At 39.3% G+C, this 27,066-nt stretch overlaps 1 protein-coding gene across 1 annotated transcript; it reads left to right on the top strand.

Moving 5' to 3' along the window:
* The first annotated feature begins 230 nt into the window (after positions 1 to 230).
* On the top strand, positions 231 to 24,871 carry mrps9 (mitochondrial ribosomal protein S9). The gene is made up of 11 exons (XM_079840192.1): positions 231 to 349; positions 2,458 to 2,640; positions 12,203 to 12,265; positions 12,353 to 12,383; positions 12,483 to 12,562; positions 19,758 to 19,843; positions 20,021 to 20,096; positions 20,202 to 20,370; positions 23,332 to 23,440; positions 24,002 to 24,171; positions 24,496 to 24,871. Exons 1-11 carry the CDS (start codon positions 251 to 253, stop codon positions 24,585 to 24,587), a joined length of 1,158 nt encoding a protein of 385 aa, XP_079696318.1. The 5' UTR covers positions 231 to 250; the 3' UTR covers positions 24,588 to 24,871.
* Positions 24,872 to 27,066: the final 2,195 nt, after the last annotated feature.

The raw sequence follows: 27,066 nt of genomic DNA, 5'->3' as shown, positions 1-27,066 counted from the left end.
ATAGATAGATAGATAGATAGATAGATAGATAGATAGATAGATAGATAGATAGATAGATAGATAGATAGATAGATAGATTTAGAGTAGCCTATCTGAGAATTTATTTAATTGCCGTGGATAAATATATGCTAAAAAAAAGGTACCATAATGTGGCAAAGGTATTTTTGTGGGTGATGAACGACTACGCTTGCTTCCAGGATGTGATGATGTAGTCGTCACTTCCTGTCTAAGCGCGAGTCTGCGAGCAAACATGGCTGCCTCCAGTTGCAGAGGCGTGAGGTCGATTTTATGGAAGTATGGGAGCTGCGGGAAGAGTTTATTGGTGTCCCGATCAAAGACAGCTCCTCAGGTGAAGTGCATTCTTATGTTTGTTCCGGCACAGGGCTGTTTTTGCGAGTCGCGACTAGTTAGTTTCTTGGTAATGATGCTGTGGAGAGCAGTAACGTTATGTCCTTGTGGCTGAATAGTAATAGTCGAGTCTGTATATAAAACGTGCAGATTGGCAGGATGGAGCGAACAGTTCTTTCGTTGCAGTGCATAGGTGTTGAGTTAATAACCTGAACTATTTGAAATATATTTTTTGTTTTTGTTTTAAAACAACATCATGGCATGACATGTCCACTGCCCAAGCCAGCTAATAGATAATCCAGATGCAATTTAGTTCAGTAATTAAAACAAGATTATAATACAATTTATACATTTAGAATGTTAGAATATTTCCTCTAACGTTACACTTAATATCGATGTTTCGTCTTTTCATATGAACGTGGTTCTTAAAGTCACCATGAAATCAACGGACAAAATGGACAAAATCAAGTCCCGCACTGTATTTTTTTCTTGTTGAAGGAGCTGTTTAGATTAGTCTGAGAAGGTCTGGACTCCATAGCAGCTTATTTCATTGGACAAGGACGACTGTCTGATTGACAAATAGCCTAAAGCAATTAACCAAATACAGTTTATTTTGTTCAATGTCATGTTTGGGGGAGTGAAATTGTAAAACGATGTCCCTACAATTACAGAACAGCGTGTAAAACTCTTGGATATATTTAAAGAGTCTATGTCTCAAACTTCACATACTTTTAAAATCCAGTGTTTAGTTGATCCTGATAAGTGCTCATTGTCACATTTGTAAGTACGACAGCTTTCTTCTTCCATGAGGGGTTTGGCGTACCCGAGGGTTTATTTCCAGCGGACCGTTAAAGAACGTGACACACATCTCTTGGACATACTGTAGAATTCAACAGATGACTACTTTGAAACTCCTGAAGTGTTTGCAATTTTGTGTGCCATATGCATCAGCCGTTCAGCCAACGTGGTGTGATGTAGGGTTGGGTATCGTTTTGGTTTTTTACGATATCGGTGCCAAACCGATACTTTTAAAACGGTACCGGTGCATGAACCAAAACTTAAAAAACAAAAATAAAAGCCACAAAACAACAGTGGATGACATTAAAGAATGGCTTTTTATTGGAAAAAAATAATAAAAAAGTCTTTAAATTTAACACTTTATTAAAAGTTTAAAGTATACTTAAATATGTAAATATAAATAGATACAAAACACAATTCATTTAACAAATTCACAGTAAAACCTAAGCTACCTAACCCACCTACAATAGGCCTAATTTAACATTAAATAACAGTTACAGTACTAATAACAGGGTATTCTTGGTATATGCTACAAACCAGCTTCAAGGTTCAGCTTTATTTTGAAATACGACCATATTCTCTGGCTAAATATTTTAGAAACTTAAAAATCGCCTTATTGTTTCCATGGCGACGCGTCATGCTTCTCACATGACACAGCAGCCGCAATAGTGCTATGACAGCTCAGCTGTATTGGTTTTATTTAGTTTTTTCTTTTTTATTCAAAATATTCACAAACTTGTTAACTTTGCCATGAACTATCTGATATTCTGATATGTGTAAGTGGATGTGTGTTAGTTGATCTATAATGGGCGATGGGCGCCTCCATGTTAGTTTGGACCTCAGAGAATCGGATCTGTCGGATTTACATCACATAAATTCATCCTCGTCTCACGAAATACATCAAAGTAGGTGACCGCTGCTGAACTGGGAGAAGAATAGAGTAAACTATATTGTTAACTATATAATGTGCATCCAATATGAATAAAACATGTAGTCAAATTATAACTGTCTGAAAGGATTGTCATTGCCGCTATAGACATCAGTGTGTGTTTTTTGCTAGTAATTATGTGCATTTAAATGTCTGAAACCTAAAATAAATATTATGTGGTTGAAAACACTGAATAGTTGTGATATGTGACGAGTCTGTCTCTGGCTCGGGTTTTGATACCCAACCCTAGTGTGATGTCTGAGGCTGAGACTACACTCGGTGATGTGTCACAATAGGGAAGAAAAGACTATCGCAACTTCGGTTTCATGCTGACTTTAACAACAGAATTGACTGAAATGTGTTCTTTTCTTTCTTAATTCCAGCTGCTGGTCAGGCAGATTTGTGTGTCATCCTCTTTGTGGAAGAAGAACCTGGCAGCAGCAGGCCCACAGAAATTCACACAGGAGTTCATCAATAAACAGGTGGAGGAGTTTGAAGTTGGTAAACGTCACTTGGCCAATATGATGGGGGAGGACCCAGAGACATTTACACAGGAGGATATTGATGTGAGTTACCTCACCACACTATTCTATTCTATTCTATATCCATGTTCAGTCTCATTCTGTTCTTTTGTATGCACTGTATGTGTGATGTAGACGACACAATTCATTGTAAAATTTGAAATTTAAAATTAGAAGTTAAGTTTACATTCATTTCGATATATTTTTTGACCGATGAAGCCACCACCAAAATGATTTAAGTAATATAAATAATTTTTACATAGTATTATATATTGAACAATAACATTGCACAATATTTTGGTGTTTTTTCTAGTTCAGTGCTGTTCTTCTGGTTTAAAAACGTACATTCAGATAGAGTTACACAAGTACTTTGTAAGATTCTGAGAACATGTCCACATTATTTTTGAGAGGGAACACCCTCTGAAATATTGCCATCCAGTTGCTGCATTGCCTGATACAGCAGTGTGAATCTTCCATATTGTATTTCATCTTCCACAAATAAAATATATTTATGTAAATAACAGCATTGATACAGCAGTACATCTGATCGTCGATGGCTTATAAAATAAAAAAATAACTAAAGGGGCGGTCACACTGCACTTTTCGCTCCATTGACTTCCATTCAAACGCATGCGAATGCGTCAGAGTGGAAACGCTAGCTCATTCGGAAAGTTTCGCATTCCCCTGCGCTCCAAAGTTCAAGCTTGGTGAACTCTGAGCTGCGAATTCGCATCACGTGAAGACGTGTGACCAATAGAAGATTGATATATCACGGCGTGACTTCTTGGCTGAATTAAAAGAACAATATTTTTGCAGTAAAGTTGAGTAGATTGTTTTTTGGGTTTTTTGAGTGTAGTACTATTTGTTATATGTTGAATTCATGTTTATAAAAAAGATGCTTCAGAGAGTGACGTCATATCACGACCATTTCAATGTGCAAATAAATTTTGCATGCTCAAAGTCTAGTGTGACCGCAGCTTAAGGCAGTGACAAAACTCAAAGAGTGGACGGTCTATTCATTTCTTATACCTTCTGCTTCAGCTGTTAAACCAATGTGTGTCATTTGTTCGGAATCTTATAAAAGGGGTGAAGATAGTGTGCAATATACAGGGTTCATACTAAATTTGCCGATATATGGTAATACCACTGATCTATATTGCTCATTGCGTTCCAAACTGCCACCAGAAGTGTTCGAGCGGCCATCTTACTATTCCTTACTGACAGAGGGCATCTTTGACGTACAGCCAAACCACTGACCTAAAATCACACGATTTGCAGCGTATCAGTCTCACAGGATTCGTTTTACGATATATGTATATAAATTAATAGTTAGTTCAGATGTTATCTGTAATGTTTATGGTCTTTTCGGAGAGGATAAGTCATATATTGAAATCGTTAATGTGGGTGTGTCTGCGGCACACTGCCGACCCAGGTAACGTTACTGAACTAACACAAAATATAATTCATTATGTATGTAATTATGGAGGAAATATTATTAAACATTAACATGTATATGTGTTTAGCTGCAGAAATTGATTCAAATAGCTAAATGTTAATACAAGCCTGTTACTATATTGCACTATATTGTATTGAAATTCGAAGTTTGCCATGCATCATTTCGGGGAAAAAAAGCAGTCAGCGTTATCTTTTCTAAATAAGTTATGATGGTTGTATTTTATTTCCTGGTTGAGCAACATCTATTTCTTACTCGTAAAGACAGCGCAAATGTATGGCTTTTACAGTTTCCATATGAGTAAAGTGTGATGTATGCCATGTTGTTGAATTATTAATTTAATCATCATTTAAATCATAAATTCGAAATGCATGCTGATAACGAAATCATTGTTGAAACATTTGCAGTTAGCCTACTGTATGAATAAAAACAATACAACACAACATAAATACACAAATGCATAAGTACAAGGCGATTTCAGGTTACAAGGCATACATTTTTATTCCGATTTCAGAATATGCGCTTTGACATTTGTAATACATAAGCTGAAGTGTCTCGCCCGCCCGCTGAGCTGGTGTTCACTACTGTAATTAATATGAACATAACTTTTTAATAAGCAGGGGAAATTCCTGACTTTAAACAAATAACCATTTACGTGCTTAGGATGTTTGTTTTGTAAGAATGTACAGAGAGACTTCAGATATAAAATGGTGTCTCCTTAGGCAATGTTTTCTCAGTAAAATCATATAATATCCTATTGATTCAATAGAACGTATGCGCTTACTAGGGAATCCCAATATGGCAGCTCAGCAGCTTCACTTTTTATGACATCATGAGCAATCCAGTTCTCTATATAGGACAGCATTGTTATCTTGGGCACTTTAAAATAACGTGAAATATTCCGATATTGTACCATATACCAAAAATAATGCTAAATGAACCATTCATGTTAAAAATCGTTGAAATGTTTCTTGGAAAAGTATGTAATTTGGAAATGGAAAATGTGTAGGAACCCTGATTCAGAGGATATTTCAAATGCTCTTTCTCCGTTTTACCGATTAGAGATTAGTTGGAATGATAAAATGTATAAAAATAGTAGAGATGCTCCGATCAGCATTTTTGGGGCCCATCACCGATTACCGATCACCAAGATCATGATCTGCCGATTGCCGATCACAGAATGGCAGGGGAATGGCAATCTTTTATCTATAATCTTGCAGAGTTTGCACCATTTGTAGAAATTAAACTAACTCTAAATTAACTGAGTCAAGATCTTGAAGAACCACCAAGTGTTTATTTTAGAAAATGAGATAAGTTAAGGCTACTGTAGGCCATCTTTCCCAAATAAATGTATATAATAAATGTATATAATTATCTCACCTAAATATTTGATCATGCAGTGCATTTTTGTTTTTAAAAACAATTTTTCAGGTAGGTCTAACATTAGTATTGAGGTAAGAAATACTAAAGACATTTAATAAGAAATCAAATGTAAATTAATATTGGTCTTCCCTGAATAAATTAAATTAGATTAATCCTTACACTTAATGTTGCAAAAGTTAGTCATTCAAGAGCAGTGAGTGTCATAAAGGTTCATCAAACAACACAAGACAAAGAGAAACTCAGAGACAGCAGCAGTTTATTCGACAGCTGTCACTTTAAGAGCGAACACGGATACATGCAGTTGCACAAACGTTCACTCACGAGTCACGACGGGGTTTACGTGCATACTCGTCAAGACGGTAATTTAGTACATACATTTGTGTGTATCTGACCATTTCAGCGCAATTTGTACTCGCAAGCTTTTTGTGAGATGGCCTGTGTGTGTGTGTCTCTCCAGACCGTGCACGTGAGTGCTGAGCGGTTTGAACACTGGCAAGACTTAAAAATAAATGCAAATGATAAACTTTAGTGACAATGCGACACTGCCTCGATTGTGCAAAGTGGCAAATCCTGTGTCAACTGTGCAGCTCGATTTTAGTGCACATGCGATGCGCTGATGTGAAGCCATTTGAGCATTTTGAAAGGGAGAGAGAGAGCGCGCGCACGCGGTGATTCACGCGCGCTGTTTGTGAACTTACGTCCCACAGAAAGTTTTCAAATGACTGCGTAAGTTATTTAATATAGAAATATGAATTGTACCTCACCTTCAGCATTATAATTATTTTACCCGCGCTGGAAAGAGAATGAGACGGTGTCGCTACATATCATGCCCTAGCTCTCACGGCAGGTGCGGGTTTTATGTGTCGACAGCATGCGATCGGTTCATGAGATCGGCCTTTTTGGAGACCGCCGATCAATCATCCCAAAGCGATTATCGACCGATCGAGATCGGTTGCCGATCAATCGGAGCACCCCTAAAAAATAGTGTACATACACTCACCTAAAGGATTACTAGGAACACCTGTTCAATTTCTCATTAATGCAATTATCTAATCAACCAATCACATGGAAGTTGCTTCAATACATTTAGGGGTGTGGTCCTGGTCAAGACAATCTCCTGAACTCCAAACTGAATGTCAGAATGGGAAAGAAAGGTGATTTAAGCAATTTTGAGCGTGGCATGGTTGCTGGTGCCAGACGGGCCTGTCTGAGTATTTTACAATCTGCTCAGTTACTGGGATTTTCCAAAAATGTTGCCTGGTCTGATGAGTCTCGATTTCTGTTGAGAAATTCAGATGGTAGAGTCAGAATTTGGCGTAAACAGAATGAGAACATGGATCCATCATGCCTTGTTACCACTGTGCAGGCTGGTGGTGGTGATGTAATGGTGTGGGGGATGTTTTCTTGGCACACTTTAGGCCCCTTAGTGCCAATTGGGCATAGTTTAAATGCCACGGCCTACCTGAGCATTGTTTCTGACCATGTCCATCCCTTTATGACCACCATGGCATGTACCCATCCTCTGATGGCTACTTCCAGCAGGATAATGCACCATGTCACAAAGCTCAAATCATATCAAATTGATTTCTTGAACATGACAATGAGTTCACTGTACTAAAATGGCCCCCACAGTCACCAGATCTCAACCCAATAGAGCATCTTTGGGATGTGGTGGAACGGGAGCTTTGTGCTCTGGATGTGCATCCCACAAATCTCCATCAACTGCAAGATACTATCTTATCAATATGGGCCAACATTTCTAAAGAATGCTTTCAGCACCTTGTTGAATCAATGCCACGTAGAATTAAGGCAGTTCTTAAGGCGAAAGGGGGTCAAACACAGTATTAGTATGGTGTTCCTAATAATCCTTTAGGTGAGTGTATTTTGACAGGTGTTAGTATTGTCATTTTAAAATACAGCAACATAAAATTTAAGACAATGAAGAGCTAGGTTAACACTAAAGACATTTTTGAATAAATCTGTGTGCCATGTGTTCCAAAGCAATTTGGGTTCTCAATTTATTTTGTAAAATGTGGCCCCAATATCCAGGTCTTCTAATGTATACACTTAGACTTTGTCTAATGATTGATAAAGTAAAATTCTCCCAAGCTTTTCAGTTCTGACAAGTAAATTACATCATGAGCAATTTCTAAATAAAAGTATTTCTTAAGATCGTATTCTATTATTTTTAACCTGTCTGGATTGTCTATGATAAAATAGAAGTTAATATTTTAGATCAGTGGTCAACCTTTTTGAGTCTAAGGCCCACTTTACCACACAACATTTTTTTAAAGACTAAAGGTGGGCGTACACTGTGCAAATTCGGACACTCAGGAGGTCATGAGGCATTGCACGTTTCAAGTCGGTTACCCTGATTATTGTGTCAAAGCAGGTGATACACGGCACAACTGTCCTGCACGGCGAGCCGGCGGCAATCGCATGAGCTTTCAAACTAAAAGCAGAGACTGGAGCTTTCAATGTGGCTGCTATAGCTTCGTATAGAAAACAATTATGAAAATAAAAAAATGAGTGCGTAAATAGAAGAGAACAGCACAGCCATTCCTTTCAACAAAACAAATAGAGACTGTATTTGTGTGTGTGTGTGTCAGTGTATGTGCACACTGTAGGGTTGCTGCCATTGTGCTATAATAATATTCATAGATCTAGCCTATGTGATGAGGTTGTGTGATTTGGCAATGGGGGACAGCCTGTACACTGGTCAAAATTGGGCCGACTCGGGACTGTCAATTCTCTGTCAGAAAGAAGAGAGGCCGAGAAGGCATAGCAGGTATCGGTGTATCGGTACTGCAGGAAATGAGTATTGGGACCATTTCAGATAATTCAGTATCAATACGTATGGAAAAAAATCTATATTTTTGACAACACTAGAGGTCAGTCATATCAAATTGGCACACCGTGCACACACCATGCATCTGAATTTGTATTGGAACATAAGACAACTAGAGATGTGAAGACTGACTGATACAATCATTGTGATGCTCCTAAAGCTGAAAGTAAAGTCTCAACTTTCTCCAGGTGTCACATAGAACTTCTGGGACCCGCTCAGAAATTGGCATACATTTCCAAACAGTATTTATGTCCCAATATTTTATTCTGTGCCAGACAGAAATGGCCGTAATTGATTTATCCCACTAATTTGGTCCAATTTCTCGATTCTTAGCATTATTCCCCAATCTCTGTCACCATTAATGAATTGAGTCCTCAGAGTAAGTGTGGCTAAAAGAAGCTGACACATACCGTCCCTCTGCCAGCTGATCGTGGGTAAGGGGTGGAAAATGGCTGCGACTGCAGGGCACAGAGCAAGTACAGGATGGGGCGTTTGTGCCTGAGCTGGCACCGGTGTGTCTGCCAAGCGCTTCAGCCGACATGACGTTCCCGTGAATGCGCTGAAGGTGTGAAACAGCTGCACAGCAAGCGCTGCCAGGAGGAAGTAATTAATAAAGACTGCAAGCCTCACCTGCTTTCTCCCGCTGTCTTTCGTGTAGTCGCACACACATTGCGTTTGCACCCATCAGGTGGGCTCTGACGTTCACAGAGCCCATGCTACTGAAATTGGGAAGAAATTTGCTGAGTTTTTGACAATTCCAACTTGTGTCAAAGTGTCATGGAGGCTTCAGAAGTTTTGGAAATGTATGTATGTTTTCCATTGTATGAATAATATCAGTTTGGGCATTCTGCAAAATATATCATTTTTTGTTCCACAAATGATACTGGTAATACTGATGTCAAACATTAGTTTGTAGAAAGTACATTATTTTTAGGTGAACTATTTCTTTAACATGTGGGTCAATGACAAATAAGGGAGTCCGGGGATCTAAAAAATAAATTAAAAAAAAGTTCTTAGAAATGTCATGTTGGTTTCATGTGGTATTATGCATTTAGCAGACACTTTTATCCAAAGCAATTTACAACAGAGGAACTAAAGCAATTACTCACTCACTTCCCAAAATCTCTGTCTCTGTCTCTATGTGTGTATATATATATATATATATATATATATATATTACAGAGATCATACGTTTCCTGTAGTTCTTGACTAGGTTTGCACACACTGAAGCAGGGATTTTGGCCCACTCCTCCATACAGACCTTCTCCAGATCCTTCAGGTTTCGGGGCTGTCGCTGGGCAATACGGACTTTCAGCTCCCTCCAAAGATTTTCTATTGGGTTCAGGTCTGGAGACTGGCTAGGCCACTCCAGGACCTTGAGATGCTTCTTACGGAGCCACTCCTCAGTTGCCCTGGCTGTGTGTTTCGGGTCGTTGTCATGCTGGAAGACCCAGCCACCACCCATCTTCAATGCTCTTACTAAGGGAAGGAGGTTGTTGGCCAAGATCTCGCGATACATGGCCCCATCCATCCTCCCCTCAATACGGTGCAGTCGTCCTGTCCCCTTTGCAAAAAACATCCCCATAGAACGATGTTTCCACCTCCATGCTTCACGGTTGGGTTGGTGTTCTTGGGGTTGAACTCATCCTTCTTCCTCCAAACAAACGAGTGGAGTTTAGACCAAAAAGCTCTTTTGTCTCATCAGACCACATGACCTTCTCCCATTCCTCCTCTGGATCATCCAGATGGTCATTGGCAAACTTCAGACGTGCCTGGACATGCGCTGACTTGAGCAGGGGGACCTTGCATGCGCGGCAGGATTTTAATCCATGAAGGCGTAGTGCGTAGTTAGTAATGGTTTTCTTTGAGACTGTGGTCCCAGCTCTCTTCAGGTCATTGACCAGGTCCTGCCATGTAGTTCTGGGCTGATCCCTCACCTTCCTCAAGATCATTGATGCCCCACGAGGTGAGATATTGCATGGTGCCCCAGACCGAGGGACATTGACCATCATCTTAAACTACTTCCATTTTCTAATAATTGCGCCAACAGTTGTTGCCTTCTCACCAGCTGCTTGCCTATTATATATATATATATCTGTCTGTCTGTCTGTCTATCTGTGTATATTTTACACACACACACACACACACACACACACACACACACACACACACACACACACACACACACACACACACACACACACACACACACACACACACACACACACACACACACACACACACACACACACACACACACACACACACACACACACACACACTGATCAGGCAAATATTGTATTGGTCCCCCCTTTGCTGCCAAAACAGCCCTGACCCGTCAAGGTCCCTAAAGGTGTACCGTGGTATCTGGCACCAAGATGTAAGTTGCGAAGTGGGGCCTCCATGGATCGGACTTTGTTTGTTCAGCACATACCACAGAAGCTCGAATGGATTGAGATCAGGGGAATTTGGAGGCCAAGTCAACACCTCAAACACGTTGTTGTGCTTCTCAAACCATCCCTGGACCATTTTTGCTTTGTGGCAGGGAGCATTATCCTGCTGAAAGAGGCCACAGCCACCAGGGAATACCGTTTCCATGAAAGTCTATATATATATAATTACTGACCCCAGACTTTCGAACAGTGGTGTATTTTTTTAATAAATGAATAGATCAGGGCAAAAAAAAATATTTGAGCCATACGATCACTTGTATATAAACCACTATTCAGTATTTTGCATAATGGCCCTTCCTGACAAGCAGATTTTTTTGGACGGGGTTCCTTTAAATGTGCAGTATGTAAGAGTCAGCGAGAGGGCACAAATGTCATGTAAAATTAAATTACGCCTTGGTGCAGGAAACCTTGACTAACTACAGGGGCGAAAAATTATGCTACAAAAGCGATGGGATGGCAGGATCGCTATAAACATGTATGCCCTTGTCACTTGAGAAGGTCAGACACTTTTTGGCTTTTGATGCTGCGTTTTCCATGGCACATGAGTGGTCAGAAGTCTAAAATAAATCTGTTTTCAGGGAGTGCGAGTAGTAACTTTGCTTTCCCAGATTGGGCTCGTGTGAAATGTAGGCAGCAGAGGTTTCTAGAACACTATGACGAGGCTAAACCTCCCTGAGGGAGTTGGGCCATATTGCTTTTCAAGGTATGAACAGGTGCTGCCTTCATCTGTCACTGCATCCTGCACCGTTTGTCTGTTCTTCTCTTTGTGTTGCTTTATTTCACTCAGCTTCCCTCACCCTCTGGTTTTGATGGCCCAATACATGGATATCTGTTCTCTTGGAGTGCATCTGCCATCACCTTACTTTTTTCTTTCATCTCTTCTGTCTCTTTGTCCCGGAAAACAGGGTCAAAGACCCAATGGTTGCCATTCTGAATGTCTCATGTTATGCAAATAAAAGTTTTATGCCCCGTTCGATGGTATCACTGGAATCATTTGGTTCTTTATGAGAGTATTTGAAGAAGAGAATAGAGTGCTGCATTGATGACATAATTTTGTAGGCCAACTGGGAAGTTGGCATCATACTGATTCCCTCGACAAAAATCCAAATTATCAAAATTTTGAAGCCTAAATATAATGCCAAGCCGAGCCATGCTGTGCCGAACCGAGTCATACCATGCAGTGGAAAAGCACTATAACCATTAACAATGATGTTTGCCTCAAACTCCTAATTACTGCTTATTAATAGTTGGTGGGGAAGTTGTTAAGTTTATGTATTGGGTAGGATTAAGAGATGTACAATAGGGTCATGCAGAATAAGGCATTAATGTGTTTATTAAGTACTAATAAACAGCCAATATCCTAGTAATAGGCATGCTAATAAACAACTAGTTAATAGTGAGAATCTATCTATCTAAATTTGCCATTAAAAATGTGGTGTCTGATGTTTGTTTGTTTGTTTGTTTGTTTAGAGGAGCATTGCATATCTCTTTCCATCTGGACTCTTTGACAAGCGAGCAAGACCTATAATGAAGGTGAGATGTAGTCCAACTGTTTTGGCTTTTTTTAATATATATAACAAAGTCAGTATGATCCTTATGGACTTTTGTTTTGTTTTTTAGCACCCAGAGCAAATATTCCCAAAACAGACAGGTAAGGAAAAGCTGTGTTTTAACTCTGTGCTTTTTTACACCAAATATAAGCATGCTGATATTTGGTAATGAATTACTCATGCCCTGTTCTCTCTTTTAGCTGTTCAGTGGGATGCTGAAGGACGGCCTTTTCACTTTCTGTTCTACACAGGGAAACAGTCCTACTATTCTCTCTTACATGTGAGTTCATGCTCTTAATATCTGTATGTTAAATGCACAATATGTAAGATTTTTGGATATTAAAATATCCCAAAACCACTAGAACAATGTTAAAAAAATGTGTTCACTGGTGTACTTACATTATCCCAAATGTTTCCAAGAATGTTTAAATCCAGAGAAATAAGCTATTTTAACCAGGACACAAACCGTGTCTCTGCGTCGCCTATCAATGACATACCCCCGTTACCCTCAATTTCAAAGTTTTATTTTGTAGAAACCATGGAAACACCAAAGACGCTTTAATACATTATGTGTTTTATTAGACGTTTTCTTGATTTACCGCGAGTACCAAGTTTTACCATGCCTAATATCGATCTAGTGTACTGCAGTCTGCAACAAGTAGAGATGTTCCAATACCCTTTTTCCCTTCAAGATACCGATTAGATACGATCCCGATACCTGGGCTCAGGGTATCGACCGATACCGAGTACTGATCCGATACCTGGGTGTGTATTTGTATATACTACTAGCCCTGTATGAATTGCTAGAATTATTTTATGGTGTGCTTCAGACTTATCCCTTAATAAAACATGAACAAATACATGGTGAACTACTGTATTGATTACAGTATTTTTATTATCTTACATGCAATTGACAGTAATATTATTTATTTTTCTTAAGCGAAAAAGTACTTCAAATGCAGCCACAAATCTGACACCACAAACTAAAAAAGATAGTTTCTTTTTACAGTTATATTGTAAAACTAAAATGTGCAACAAATAAGTCTAGGAATATAAAAAATGATATATTAATCAGAAAATAATCTCTTTACAACAAAACAAGTAAAAAATAAGCAACCGTCTAGGCATTATTATTATTATTATTATTATTATTATTATTACTACATAGAGACGTAGCTAAATCTTCTGTAGGCTACAATAGTAGCTTAATATATTGTCAATTTATTCACGTTAAACTGAACCTTTATTTTGACGGGTTGCCGTGAAGATCTTTTGACTGTCTGTGTTCATGATATGACAGTTTTCTCAAATGAAATGGTAAATTCTCATGAAGGGATTCTCATAACCCTAACCTTAACCCTAACCTTCCTTCAAAGCGGGTACTCTGTTGAAGTTTAAAACTATTGGATCTGCCCAGAGCCACTCTGGATCTGCCACAACCAATCGCTAACGTTTGGTCTGACGCATCTCATCTCAAAGTAGCGCACAACATCAACGTCAGCGTTCTCAGCCACTCCCTCTGTTTGCTGATTGGACCGGTTAAAATTTGACTGGAGAAAACCAGACAAATTACCGCAATCCCCGACGGAGTACTGAAGGAAAATTAAAATTGAGCATAAGTGCGTAGGAGGGCAGAGCCAGGCTAATTTGAATGATAGCTGTAGAGATAATCAGCATTGGTCCCAGATCTGTTGTTGACCAATAAAAGAATTTGGTATTGGTTGATATTTAATATACTTAATTGAAATGCAGGCTCATTTCCCCTATTTTTACATTTCTTAATTTCGCCATAATTTTACTCTCACTTTAAAAACATTAGCAATTTAATAACACTGTTAAATGTAAAATTGCTAGCAAATTGAAATATTTTTTCATCATGTACATTATAAAATTTGAATTTAGCTTTTAGCTTCTCTAAACATTATTTGTAGCTTGCCTCCCATCCAGTAATTGCAATTAAGCTGTGCTTTGTTGCTTTTGATATGAAACAAAGTTTGATGGTTTTATAACAAAATTCAAACAATAAATGTCTTTTTGGCGCTCTTTAATGTGGTGTGACCGATCGCCTTAGTTCAAGCGGAACTAAGGGAATTACTCCAGTCTTCAGTTGATCCTTCAGAAATCATTATAATATGCTGATTTGCTGTGAAGGTAATAGATGAGCACCAGCCAATGAGATTGCCGCTTGTGCATTAGTCCCACCCACTACCGGAGAAACCTTCACTACCGGAGAAGTGCGTGCACGTGTGTGTGTGTGTGTGTGAGAGAGAGAAACCCCTCGCTCTCGACAAAGCAACGGCGCTGGTGCGCCTTCACACTAGTTTACGGTACGTCAAATACAGGCACACTGTATTCACGCTGGACTCTTGACAGAGAGCGTAACTGTGTTCAGCGAGTGAACATATATCTATGCAAAACTTATTCTTAGCCTCTAACACACACAGGCGAGTAAAATCTAAGCATTTATTAGCCAATAAGTGAAGAGTGAAGATTTACTCGCATATGCGAGTGATTTATTCGCATATGCGAGTGATTTACTCGCATTGTAGAGGGTTGCTTTTATATACTCTTATGTACTGTAAGCTATTGTATGTTCCTTTTTTTTTCTTCCTTAACGTTCGTTTGTCAACTATTTTTTTTTCCGTCAAGCATTATTTTGTTTCACTTCAGCTATGGGAGAGAGATATCCACTCTTGTGTTCTGTGTTCAATTGAGCAAAGAAAGGAGGGTTGGTTTTTTGGGGGGGTTTATTTCAAATGTCAACAGCGTTTCTCAGAAATCACTAATGCACCTTTAATTGATTATTAAATTAAATTAAACGTTATTTACAGTTTACATTTAGCTAAAAAAACTTAAATTTTGGTTTGGGTATTTCTGAAAATAAAAGGTCACCAGTAAAGTTATTGGTATCAGCCAAAATTTAAATATTGTTGTGTCTTGAAATGGTTTAGGGAGATTTTCTGCTTTGTCTGGTCTGTGACTGAAAGGAGTGGCACAGACCGGGTTTAGGTGGGGAGCACATCACAGAGAGATGGGATAGAAGGAGGGGCACACAGAGAGAGGGGATCCCCTAAAAGGGCCTGGATGGGGTGATGGGGAAACAGCCCCTCTGCTCAGAGGTAGGCTTTGTTTGACATTTTACACTTAGTGTGTTAAATCAAATGAAATAGAATGGTTGTTGTTGTTAAAACAAACCAGTATAAATCAGAGATTGGAATGATTAAGAAAATGCTAATGGCAGGTTTGGATTTGTAAAAAGAGGAATAAGAGTTAGGAAGATGAGTGTGACGGAGCTCTTTCTCCTTCTCAAATCCCATTTACAACAGGGAGCATCACACACTTCACTAGGCACGCCAGGGCTTTGTGATATTAGGTGTGCGTGCGAGTGTGTATACGTGCAGACGTGCTGTTCTTTGTGTGTAGGTGTGTGTGCACCTCAGCCTCAGGGGTTTTACTGCGATGGGAAGAGCCCCAGAGAGCTGACTGCGTTAACCGGCTCTTTGTCACCACGGCTAATTCCTTTTCAAAGTTTGTTTGTTTTAGCTTATTTTTCCCTTCTCTACCATTCATCTCTGGACTCGACCTTGGGCTAAGACGTCTCTCAGTAGCAGTAAGGAGTTTGTGTGTGTGTGTGTGCGAGTTGACTAATGCGGCATTGTCCTCGGTGCGCCCAAGCCCCTCATCCTCCCCTTTGCCCTGCAGTGGCTGGGACCCCTGCTGCTAATTTAAATAGGTATGTCAAATCTGCCGGCGTGCACCGGCTCTCTCATCCAGCTTCGAAACGCACAGAGGTGCTCCTCATTCAGAAACCCTGCAGTGTGCAGAAAATAATGTACAACTCTCCTTCCTGCAGACAGCAATATTTTTCTAGCATGAGCAAAAGGAAGCAAAACACAAATACATCTAAACTCTCTTAAGATTCACAGATGGTAAATATAGACATTTACCAAGGAGACCTATATTCTGTACCTAATATATCCCAGGACATTTTTACAGCTTTCAAAACAACCCACTTGCGCACTCGATTCAAGTAAGCAAGTAGTCTAGTATGGCAGTGGTCATTTAATAAAACGCATTAATTGTGTGACCCCTTTTTATTGCATCAAATTAAAAATGTCATGTTTAAAGTTCTTAAACGACTCTCTCTCTCACTCTGTTTTAATTTTTTTTTACAGTTTTGGGTGGTGATAGATTTTTGATAGGTGGGGTGGTCTGAAGTTTTACTCAGTGCTGTTCTGCTGGCCTGGGATTTTAACTTGTTTGCCAAGGTTTTCTCTATCCCCAACCTCATACATTTGAATTTTTACTTATTTAGAATAATGGCTGGGAATTTTTTATTTTTTTTTTGCTATATTTTGATATTTAATACAAGTTTTGTTATTGTTATTATTAATACTAAGGATATAATAAATTGATATAGTGACAGTAAAGACTATGGTTAACTATTGACACAAACAAATTTCATGATTCGATTTTGATTTTGATTCACAAGCTTGTGATTCGAATCAATTCTGATTTGATTCGATTCAATATCGATTAATTGGGGTATGTAATCGTGTACAATACATGGCAAATATTCTCAAATAAAAAATTATCTCAACTAATGCTGTAATACAGGGAGCTTAAAATTAACTGATTTGTATGGCCACTTGCATTTAAATTACACATACAGAATATTTTATAATAACAATATTAAAATAACTTTATGTTTCTTCTCATTTCTTAAAATGGCTATAAACATGTAAATGGTGGCTGTCACAATGGATTTATTCAAATATTAAGCGTTGAAGGACGGGTTAAGTAAAAATACAATGATTATACAATGTTGTGCATATATTTAGAAAAATTCTTTTGTAGAGTTATTTTTTCTAGCTGACTAACAAGTTTATGGACATTGAATGGTTTTTCTGAGGTAAATGTAACCCTACACGCTGTTTTATTGACTTCTTTCCGTGGTTGAAACACTGATTGAGCGATTACATGTGACGATGTTGGTGTAGGAGATGTGACGACGATGCAGCTAGTAGTAAAGCTGAATAGATTATCAGTATTAATTGTTTGAGTTTTGTAGTAAAATTGAAAGTTAAGACTGTTTCATTTTAAAAGTAACAACGCTTTTTGCGATTTATTGGCTGGGAGGCATACTACAATGTTTTGTTTATTCATCAACATAAAACAGCATAGACTATAAAATATATATTTTTGGGATTTAAGAATCAATATCAGTTCAGAGAATGAGAACTGATTAATCGAGAAATCAATATTTTTCTTTTAACCCAGCCCTGGTAAAGACTGTTTTTTATAACTTTCTATTCATAAAATAATCCTGGAAATAAATCATGGGTTCCACAACAATATTAAGCAGTTTTCAAATGTAATAAGAAATTTAACTTAAGCACCGAATCAGCATATTAAAATGATATCTGAAGGATTGTGTGACTAAACACTGGAGTAAAGGCTGCTGAAAATGATGTTTTAAAATATATTAAAATCGAAAAGTCATTTAATGTTTAATAATATTTCTATATAAAACTGTTTACGGTGTCAAATAAGTTGTCTTTTTGAGCAAGAGACTTTTTCAAAAGCATAAAAAAAAATCTTACAGACCCAAAATGCTTGAATGATAAGAGGACATTTATATAATATATGGTATAAGAAAAAAGTTTGTTAGTCAGCTAGATCATGTTGAATGTATTCAATGCATCACAAAAAAAAAAAAAAAAGTTTTTGAGTTTGCAAGGCATTAAAATATCAGTAAAACATCAACTTTAATATGTTGTCACTTTTAAAAATAAGTACAAAATTGTACCTTTTTAAGGTAAATGTGGCAATAAGGGTACATTTTTGTACCCCTAAGTAGAGGAAACCATGGTATACTTGTACCCTATAAGGACCAATTGTGTACCTTTTTAAAGGTACAGTTATATGTTTTGTTCCCCAAGGAAAAAAATTGCACCTCGACTGTACCTTTTTTTTTCTGAGTGCAGTGAAAATTTAGAATCTGACGTTTTTCTTGTTTATCAACTGGCCTGAAAATCCCTCACACGCGTCCCGGGCCTACAGCCCCCTTTTTGAACACTATAGTCCTTCCTTACAGTTTAAAAAGCCTGTCACCTTTTCATAGAGGCATGTTTGTTTATTCTTGAATGGTTTGTTTATTCTTCAAAGGAAAGCTAAAGAATTGCAATTTTTTTCGCTGTTGTCAGATTGAATTCCTGATTTGATAAAAAAATTAACTTAATTCCCCATTAGCTGCCCATGTGCATTACCAAGATGGCTGCAGAGTGGACTGACTGGCAATGACAAAGATGTCCATCTGGCACATTGATACTATTTATACCAACAATTATTCACAAAAAACACAAGCATGGTCATAAAACACAGGCTCATGATGTTAGTACTTCCTGCTTTTAACTGTAGGCCGTTCAACTTTGATCTTGTTCATTATACTGTATTTTTGACTTATCCTTCAACAAAAGCCCCATGTGTGCCGTGCTCTGGGAGGAGCGAGTCTGTACAATTTAACCATGATTTGTTGAATACAAGGAGCCCCGGCCAACCAAAAGGCAACATTGAAAGTTCACATTAAAAGCTGAGATCGAGGAGCCTCTCTCCCCTCCTAAAGGCATTTGAATTTCTCTGGATTCGTTATGGCGCTGTGATCACGAACGTGTAACGTGCATTCCCCCGCTTTTTTCCTTCCTCCCCCCTTTCTTTTCTATTACTCCTCCTTTTTTGTGCTGAAAATTGGTTTTTGCCCGATGTTTGCTTTTTTGGCGAGTAGCGGTGGATTATACGCACTCTATCAGGACCGAATTAAACAAACAGCTGTGGGATAATTGAGGGGGAAATGAATTCTCGCACAGGCGTGAGGAAGGTGCCGACGTGAGCTGCATGCCAGCGTCAGGCCCCGCGTCAGACCCCTGCTCCGCACCGCTCCAGAAACACCACGCCTGACGGGCACTCCAGGCTCACGGGCGCGATGCCAATTTAGACAAGTGTGCCCGAGGATGCCATCCTGCTCCGCATGGCAGATTCTCCTGTCAGGAGGACGTGCAAGTGTGTGTGTGTGTTAGAAAGGAGAGGGAAAGTGTGGGGGGTTACGGCCCAAGTGCTCCCCAATTCAATTTTCCCTCCACACACACACACACACAATTAAATTCAGCCAGAGCCGAAGAGAGAGAGATGAGATCTGCCTTCATAATAGAGACTGTGTGTGTGTGTGTATCTGTGTGAGCGTGTGTGTCGGGGGGATTTTCAAATCCCTGCTTTTGCTTCACTGAGTCTTTTCTTTTGAGGGATTCCTGAATATCTTTGAAGAATACCTCGTCCTTCATTCGGTGTATTCATTGACTTATTAGTCAACAGCGACCATGCTCAGAGGATTCTTTCTTCTTCTTTGTTTTAAGCGTTATTTCTGCTTGTACAGAAATGCTTTTAAAACTGACCACTTTCCATTTCTCTTGCCATTCTAGGATCTGTATGAGAAGATTCTGGCCATAGAGAGACATCAGGACAAGATGAGAAATAAAGGTCTATTTACGTCAGATACCAAACAAATGTGAGAACTTTTGCGAGAGAAACATTTATATTTCTGCATTTAGCAGATGTTTTTTGAGTCAACATATGAGCCAACAGTATTTGTAACACAATGCCAGTACAACTAGATTAGAATATTTTTTTTTACTTTCCTCAAAACTATGATTTTAATGGCTAAACTGTGTTTGTTTCCTCTCAGTTTGCTGACTGGTAGCAGGTGGCTGTTAAAAGAGGAAATGGAGGAGCATCTGGTAGAGAACATTTCAGATCAAGACGTAAGAACCGTTACATTTGTCCGAATCCTATAAAGTGTGTAATTCAGGATGAAAACACATGAGGGTGCTGTTGGCAAACTAAGTGAATTCTCTTATTTGGTGTAGTACATGCGGTTGATCCAGCTGATGGAGAGGTTGTTGTCTATGCCCTACTGCTCTCTGGAGGAGGAGTTCGTGCTGAAGTTCCGCAGGCACCTGGAGGTTCAGTCCAGTAAACAGGAGATTCCTGTAATACAGTACGACCCACAGGGAGTCGCTTTCACCACTGCTGATGGTATGACATCTCAAATACACAGGATGATTAAGTGTTATGGTTCAGATATTAGTAAAACCATAAAAGCCTTTTTCCAACTCTACTGATGTCTACTGTAATCAACTGTATAGGCCTGATAATAATTCCGAATCTGATGTATTTGTAATATTGTGCACTTTTAATAGCAATGATAGCCATTCAAATAAGAGTATAAGAATATCAAAATGCCCTTTTTATCTCTCTGATGCAATAGTGCATTATACAAGTTCTCCAAATAAATTGAGGCACACGAAAAATGTGTGAACATAAAGAGTTTAGGACAAAAATATATTACTATTGCATAATATTACTCACAAGACAAACATTAATCAGTTGCTATAATATTGTGGTGGGCTGGGTTCCAAAATACATTGTGGATTGAAAGTGGGTCCAAGAGTAATATTTAAAGGTGCAGTGTGTAGTATTTATGTGGATCTATTGACAGAAATGCAATATAATATACATAACTATGTTTTCAGGGGTGTATAAATTATGTTTTTATTACCTTAGAATGAGCCATTTCTATCTACATACACCACGGGTCCCCTTACAGTGAAATCGCTGTTTTGCACCGCCATGTTTCTACAGTAGCCCTAAACGGACAAACTTCTCTACAGAGCGCTAGCTACTCCCTGCTGTCTCAGACGACGACATTTGTCATGTCGGCCACCGTAGCTTTTCTATGTGCTTCGAAAGGGAGGGGTGAGCGTTAGACTGTTGCAATTCACAACCTCACCACTAGATACCGCTTAAATTTACACAATGCACCTTTAAAGGAACACAACGACTTTTTGGGACTTAAAGGGTTAGTTCACCCAAAAATGAAAATTCTGTCATTAATTACTTACCCTCATGTCGTTCGACACCCGTAAGACCTCCGTTCATCTTTGGAACACAAATGAAGATATTTTAGTTGAAATCCGATGGCTCAGAAAGGCCTCCATTGGCACAATGCACTGTACACTCTCAAGAGTGATGAATATAGTGATGACCGATTTCAAAACACGCCATCATGAAGCTTCGAAGCGTTATGAATCAGCGAGTCGAATCATGATTCAGATCGCGTGTCAAACTGCTGAAATCACGTGACTTTGTCGATCCAAACCGCTGAATCGACTCACTGATTCATAACGCTTCGAAGCTTCATGATGCAGTGTTTTGAAATTGGTCATCACTATATAAGTCATTATTTAGGTTTTTTTCGCGCACAAAAACTATTCTCGTCGCTTCATAAAGTTATTGTAGAACCACTGTAGTGAGATGGACTTTGTAACGACGTCTTTAGTACCTTTTTATGGGTCTTGAGAGTGTAAAGTGCATTGTGCCAATGGAGGCCTTTCTGAGCCATCGGATTTCAACTAAAATATCTTCATTTGTGTTCCGAAAATGAACGGAGGTCTGACGGGTGTCAAACGACATGAGGGTAAGTAATTAATGACAGAATTTTCATTTTTGGGTGAACTAACCCTTTAAGCTTATTCACCGTATCCCCCAGAGTTAGATAAGTCGATACATACCATTCTCATCTCCGTGCGTGCCATAACTCTGTCTGACCCACCGCTAGCCTAGCTTAGCACAAAGACTGGAGGTAAATGGATCCAGCTAGCTTACTGCTCAATAAGTGACAACAGTGCCAACATTTTCCTATTTACAGGCTGTGATGTGTATAGTTACATCGTGTAGTAAGACCGACGGAAAATGAAAAGTTGCGATCTTCTAGACCGATATGGTTATTTTGAATTAGTTTTTGTTTTTATATTGTCCACTTGTTATATTGTTATTGTTCTTTTTTAATATTAGTTAAAAGTCAATTTAATTAATTACGCAATGTCTACAGTAAAAAAAAAGTAGTTTTAGGTCATTTTTGTCATTTTAGTAGTTTTTTAATGTTTAAATAGTTTTATTAATTTTTAATTTCAGTTTGTTATTTTAGTAAATCAAGTTAAACTAAATTAAAAAAGAAACTAGCTGAAATAAGTTAAATACAATATGAAAACCTTTTATTTAATTAATTAAAGTTAACATTTATTTTATTTCAAGCAACACATTTTTTTATTTATTTTAACTATTACATTATAACTATTTTATTTATATATATATAATAAAATTGTTATAATAATAACCCTGGGGGTTCAAATGAGATTTGGTTTTCTGGCCAATTCTGATCTGTTGAGGGGCAGTAAATTAGCCTGACAAGCCAGACCCACATCAAGATGTTGGGTCTGGAAACTCACTATTGACAGGGCTCAATCCGAGGGGCGGGATAAACCGTTGCCTTTCAAATTCCCTCTGCACCCAATTGGATAGCGCCATGAGCGCCACAACCAACCAGAGCAAAGAAAAAGGTGAAGCCGAGCTAACGTTTAGTTGATAGGCTTTCGCCATATCCGGTAGGCAAAACTTGGAACATATCTTCTTTTCTTAAGAATGACTTCAGTGCCGTTCTTTTCTCAAAGAAAAGCTTAACTCCAAGTCTTCCAGAGTCACGCCAAAGCCGATTCAAAAGGCCGCTCTTCGTCAGCTTCTTTGTTTACGAGTAGCACGCAGAACCTCCGCAACTCTTCCGTGACGTGCCGTCATTATGTTAAGCCCGCCCACCGACTCTACACACACTGTGATTGGCCTGACCAGAGTTTGGTTTTTCCAGCTCTCAGGTCTACCGAGAGTTGCTAGACTACACTCGCGGCAAAATACATTTTCTGCCGCTAGGTTTCTAGGCTAACAGTAAATGAGGACAGAATTTACATTTTTGGGTAAGCTATTCCTTTAAGTCTCGTGTTCCTGCATGTAAGATCTGAGAGGTAAAGCATTTTTATTCTGCAAGGTTTCCACTTGTCAATTAATTTTCGCCTAAAACGCTCACCGTTTCTTCCGTACACACTTACTTAATTCCCACATCACTCTAGCTTAGTCTCTCTCCCTTTCTCTCTCTCCTTCCCACAGGCAGAAGGAAGTCTGCCAAAGCCAGTATCACCCTCAGAGACAGCGGCTCTGGGAATGTCACAATCAACGGCAAGAGCTGCCTCCGCTACTTTCCCATACTACAAGACAGGTGTGTGCGTGGATGCCTCAGTTCTGCATCGCATCTTTATGGAAAGATCCTTTTAGCATATCAAGAGCTTGAGTATTTGTTTTTACTCTAGTTAGTATGCCATAAATGAGACTCGCACCAAAAATGTTCAAATCCAGCATTTGTGGTCCAGGGTGCGTGGTGAGTGTGTTCAGTTTTTTTAATGTGTTCGAAAAGTTAATTACACAGATGAGTGAGCCGGAGACTTGGCGCTGTCAGCGTGCGGCCGGCTGCCCGCCCTTATCACTCCGTCCGCTTCACACAGGCCTAATTGGAGCAGAAGGGGAGTGTTGCTCTCTGTCAGCACTGTGGGCCGTCCTGCGAGCGAGCGCACACGCTTGCATCGCGTCCTCTCAATAGTTCTTACAGTGGCAGGATTATCACTTTGTCTAAATATCATGATACAGTCCTCAATGGGGGATTTGCAGGAGTGTCATTCATACAGATGTTGAAAGCTTGAGTAGTCCAGTGGAGAGAAACATGTTCTTATTTCCGACTTGACCCATATTTCACACATCTCTTTTACGTGTTTCTTCCTCTCAGGGAGCAGCTGTTGTTTCCTCTGCACTTTGTGGGCATGCTGGGTCGGTTTGACATCGAAGGCAGTGTGGAGGGCAGTGGTCACTCTGCTCAGGCTGGCGCTCTACGATTGGCCGTCTCACGGGCGCTGCTCAGCTTTGTGTCTGAGGTAGAAGTGGAAAAAATGAGGCAAGGTGTGTGACAAGAAACCCATAACATTACAGTGAACCATAGAAATGGGCAAAACATATATTTTAATAATTTTAGTAATGAGTAATACACCCACATTGCTTTTTCCAGTTTATTCTTGTTAATATTTTGTTTAATATTAACGACATTGACAGGTATATTAAACTGCACTTGCTCTGCAAGGCCTTTTTCTCTTTTTTTTTTTTTACATATTTCCAATAGATGTAAAGATGGAGTCTTTTCTATGGTAGTCATGTCACAGATGCTTTTAGTAGCCTTGAAGTAGATGGAAACTGTCATCATCTGTTTTCTCTCATTACCCAAAACAGCTGGCCTGCTAACCGCTGATCCCAGGATCAAGGAGAGGAAGAAACCTGGGCAGGAAGGAGCACGGAGAAAGTTCACGTGGAAAAAGCGCTGAACAGGAAAGGTGCACTGGAAACCTGAGAGAGAACACCTTCTCGCTTTCACTGGATTATTGGGTTTTTCCGTGGACAACTACACCCTGCTGATCACAGACGTAAACCAGCCCTACTGCTTTCATCTGTTAAAATTGACTAAATGTATCGCTGTTGGTCTTCCGTGAGCCGAAAGGAAACCTTTCTGTGGCCGACATTGAATTGTCCTTTTCTGTTTATTGTGTATATTAATGTTATATTGAAAGTGTTAATATGAACACATTTCAATAAAGATTTTTTTTCTTCATATGCGAATATTCCCAGGTCATTTATTAAAAAAAATATCCCAGTTGCCATTACATAGTGATATTAGTTAGATTGTAATGTTTATAATTACCACAAGAGGGCAGCAAAAATCTGCTTTTGGAATGAATTCACCTTGGTAAATTAATCATGACAGGGTCGTTGAAGTTTTGCGTGTTGCTATTTTCAGATTTATTTTTAAAATTAAACGATATATATTAGTATTTTGGTATGTTTTTGCACATGGGAAAGAGAGACAATAACGTTCCCCTAAGTAATTATCGAATTAACTTCCCTTTAAAGGAACTTCCCTTTAGCTGATTATGAAGACGAGGCTTTTTGATATAGGCCTAAAGAGCTCCTGTAAACCACATTGGAATTCACACCACGTTAGATTCCCCTTCAGTTGGCTACTTCTCTGCCCCACCGGCGCAGAACCCTGATCTCTCGGGTCAGAGAAATTACTACTTCATACTCATCCTCTTTCTCGCCTAGCTCCCTCTCGTTTCCTCACCAACACCAACGAGCTGAAGCCGGTTCCGCGCCACATTAGTGCTAGATGTTGGAGGAGCACTCAGATCAAAATTGCTCATCAGACAAGATCGCAATAATTATCAGCTTTTTAGCTGCGAGAACAACTTCGAGCTGAGAACACAGTGGCAACTTTCTCTTCTGTCCCATGATCACAATGTGCGCTTGCATTACACTATCGGATTTAGGAGCAGTAGAGTAGTCTAAAACGTAATAAATCTCTCTCACCGCTGAAGACATACTGTCTAATAATTCAATGGTAGCATGTATATGATAGAAGTACGAAAAGGGATTTGAACTATATGCACATTAATTAAATATTGCTGGTCATTATATAAAACCCTCATAGGCATAATTTCAAATAAACTACTGTTTTATTGGTTTATTGCAATACAGCCTAAAATATTTTGTACAATATTTCTATAATTATGTACATAATTATAGAAATATATGTATATGTATAAATACTACACGCCATAAGTCTGCAGAAGACCCTGAGAGTTTATATACACCGATCAGGCATAACATTATGACCAAATATTGCGTTGGTCCCCATTTTGCTGCCAAAAGGCTGTACATGGTCTGCAACAATGCTGAGGTAGGGTGGTACGTGTCAAAGTAACATCACATGGATGGCAGGACCCAAGATGCCCCAGCAGAACATTGCCCAAAGCATCACACTGCCTCCGCCGGCTTGAGTTCTTCCCATAGTGCATCCTGGTGCCATGTGTTCTCCAGGTAAGGGACGCACACGCACCCGGCCATCCACGTGATGTAAAAGAAAGCGTGATTCATCAGACCAGACCACCTTCTTCTATTGCTCCATGGTCCAGTTCTGATGCTCACATGCCCACTCTTGGAGCTTTCGGCAGTGGACAGGGATCAGAATTGGCAACCTGACTGATCTGCAGCTATGCAGCCCCATAAGCAACAAACTGCAATGCACTGTGTATTCTGAAACCTTTCTATTAGAACCTCTTGAGCAATTTGAGCTGCAGTAGCTCGTCTGTTTGATTGGACCACATGGGGCCAGCCTTCGCTCCCCAAGTGCATCAATGAGCCTTGGCCGCCCATGACCCTGTCATTGGTTCACTACTGTTCCTTCCTTGGACCACTGCAGACCAGGAACACCCCACAAGAGCGGCAGCTTTGGAGATGCTCTGACCCAGTCGTCTAGCCATCACAATTTGGCCCTTGTCAAACTCTCTCAAATCCATATGCTTTTGTTCTCAAAGCTGACGTGTCAGAAGCAGGACAAATGTCTGCTTCTAACACATCAACTTTGAGGACAAAATGTTGACTTGCTGCCTAATATATCCCACCCACTAACAGGTGCCATGATGATGACTTCACCTGTCAGTGGTCATAATGTTATGCCTGCTCTGTGTATATAGGTAGACTTTATATATACACGCACACACACACACACATCTGGTTCACAATTTTTTTTTTTGTGGGGACTCCCCATAGACATAAAGGTTTTTAAACTGTACAAACTGATTATATCAGCTTACACCAACCCTACCCATCACAGAAAACTTTCTGCATTTTTACATTTTCAAAAAAACTAATTCTTTCTGTATGATATATAAGTTTAGTTCCTCATGTGGACCCCAAATTAGGTCCCCACAGTGACACGAGTCTGTGTGCATTCAGGCTGAAGTATAT

The sequence above is a fragment of the Gobio gobio genome, assembly GCF_949357685.1.
Source record: "Gobio gobio genome assembly, chromosome: 17".
Classification (NCBI taxonomy): domain Eukaryota; kingdom Metazoa; phylum Chordata; class Actinopteri; order Cypriniformes; family Gobionidae; genus Gobio; species Gobio gobio.
The sequence above is the reverse complement of the archived record's forward strand: the minus strand, read 5'-3'. Positions and strand labels throughout refer to the sequence as shown.

What these genes read in the sequence shown, in the direction of transcription:
- mrps9 (XM_079840192.1), top strand. Translation starts at nt 251, where the DNA reads ATGGCTGCCTCCAGTTGCAGAGGCGTGAGGTCGATTTTATGGAAGTAT. An exon ending in TTACACAGGAGGATATTGAT is followed by an intron (nt 2,641 to 12,202) that starts GTGAGTTACCTC and finishes TTGTTTGTTTAG; the next exon opens with AGGAGCATTGCATATCTCTT. An exon ending in GAGCAAGACCTATAATGAAG is followed by an intron (nt 12,266 to 12,352) that starts GTGAGATGTAGT and finishes TTTGTTTTTTAG; the next exon opens with CACCCAGAGCAAATATTCCC.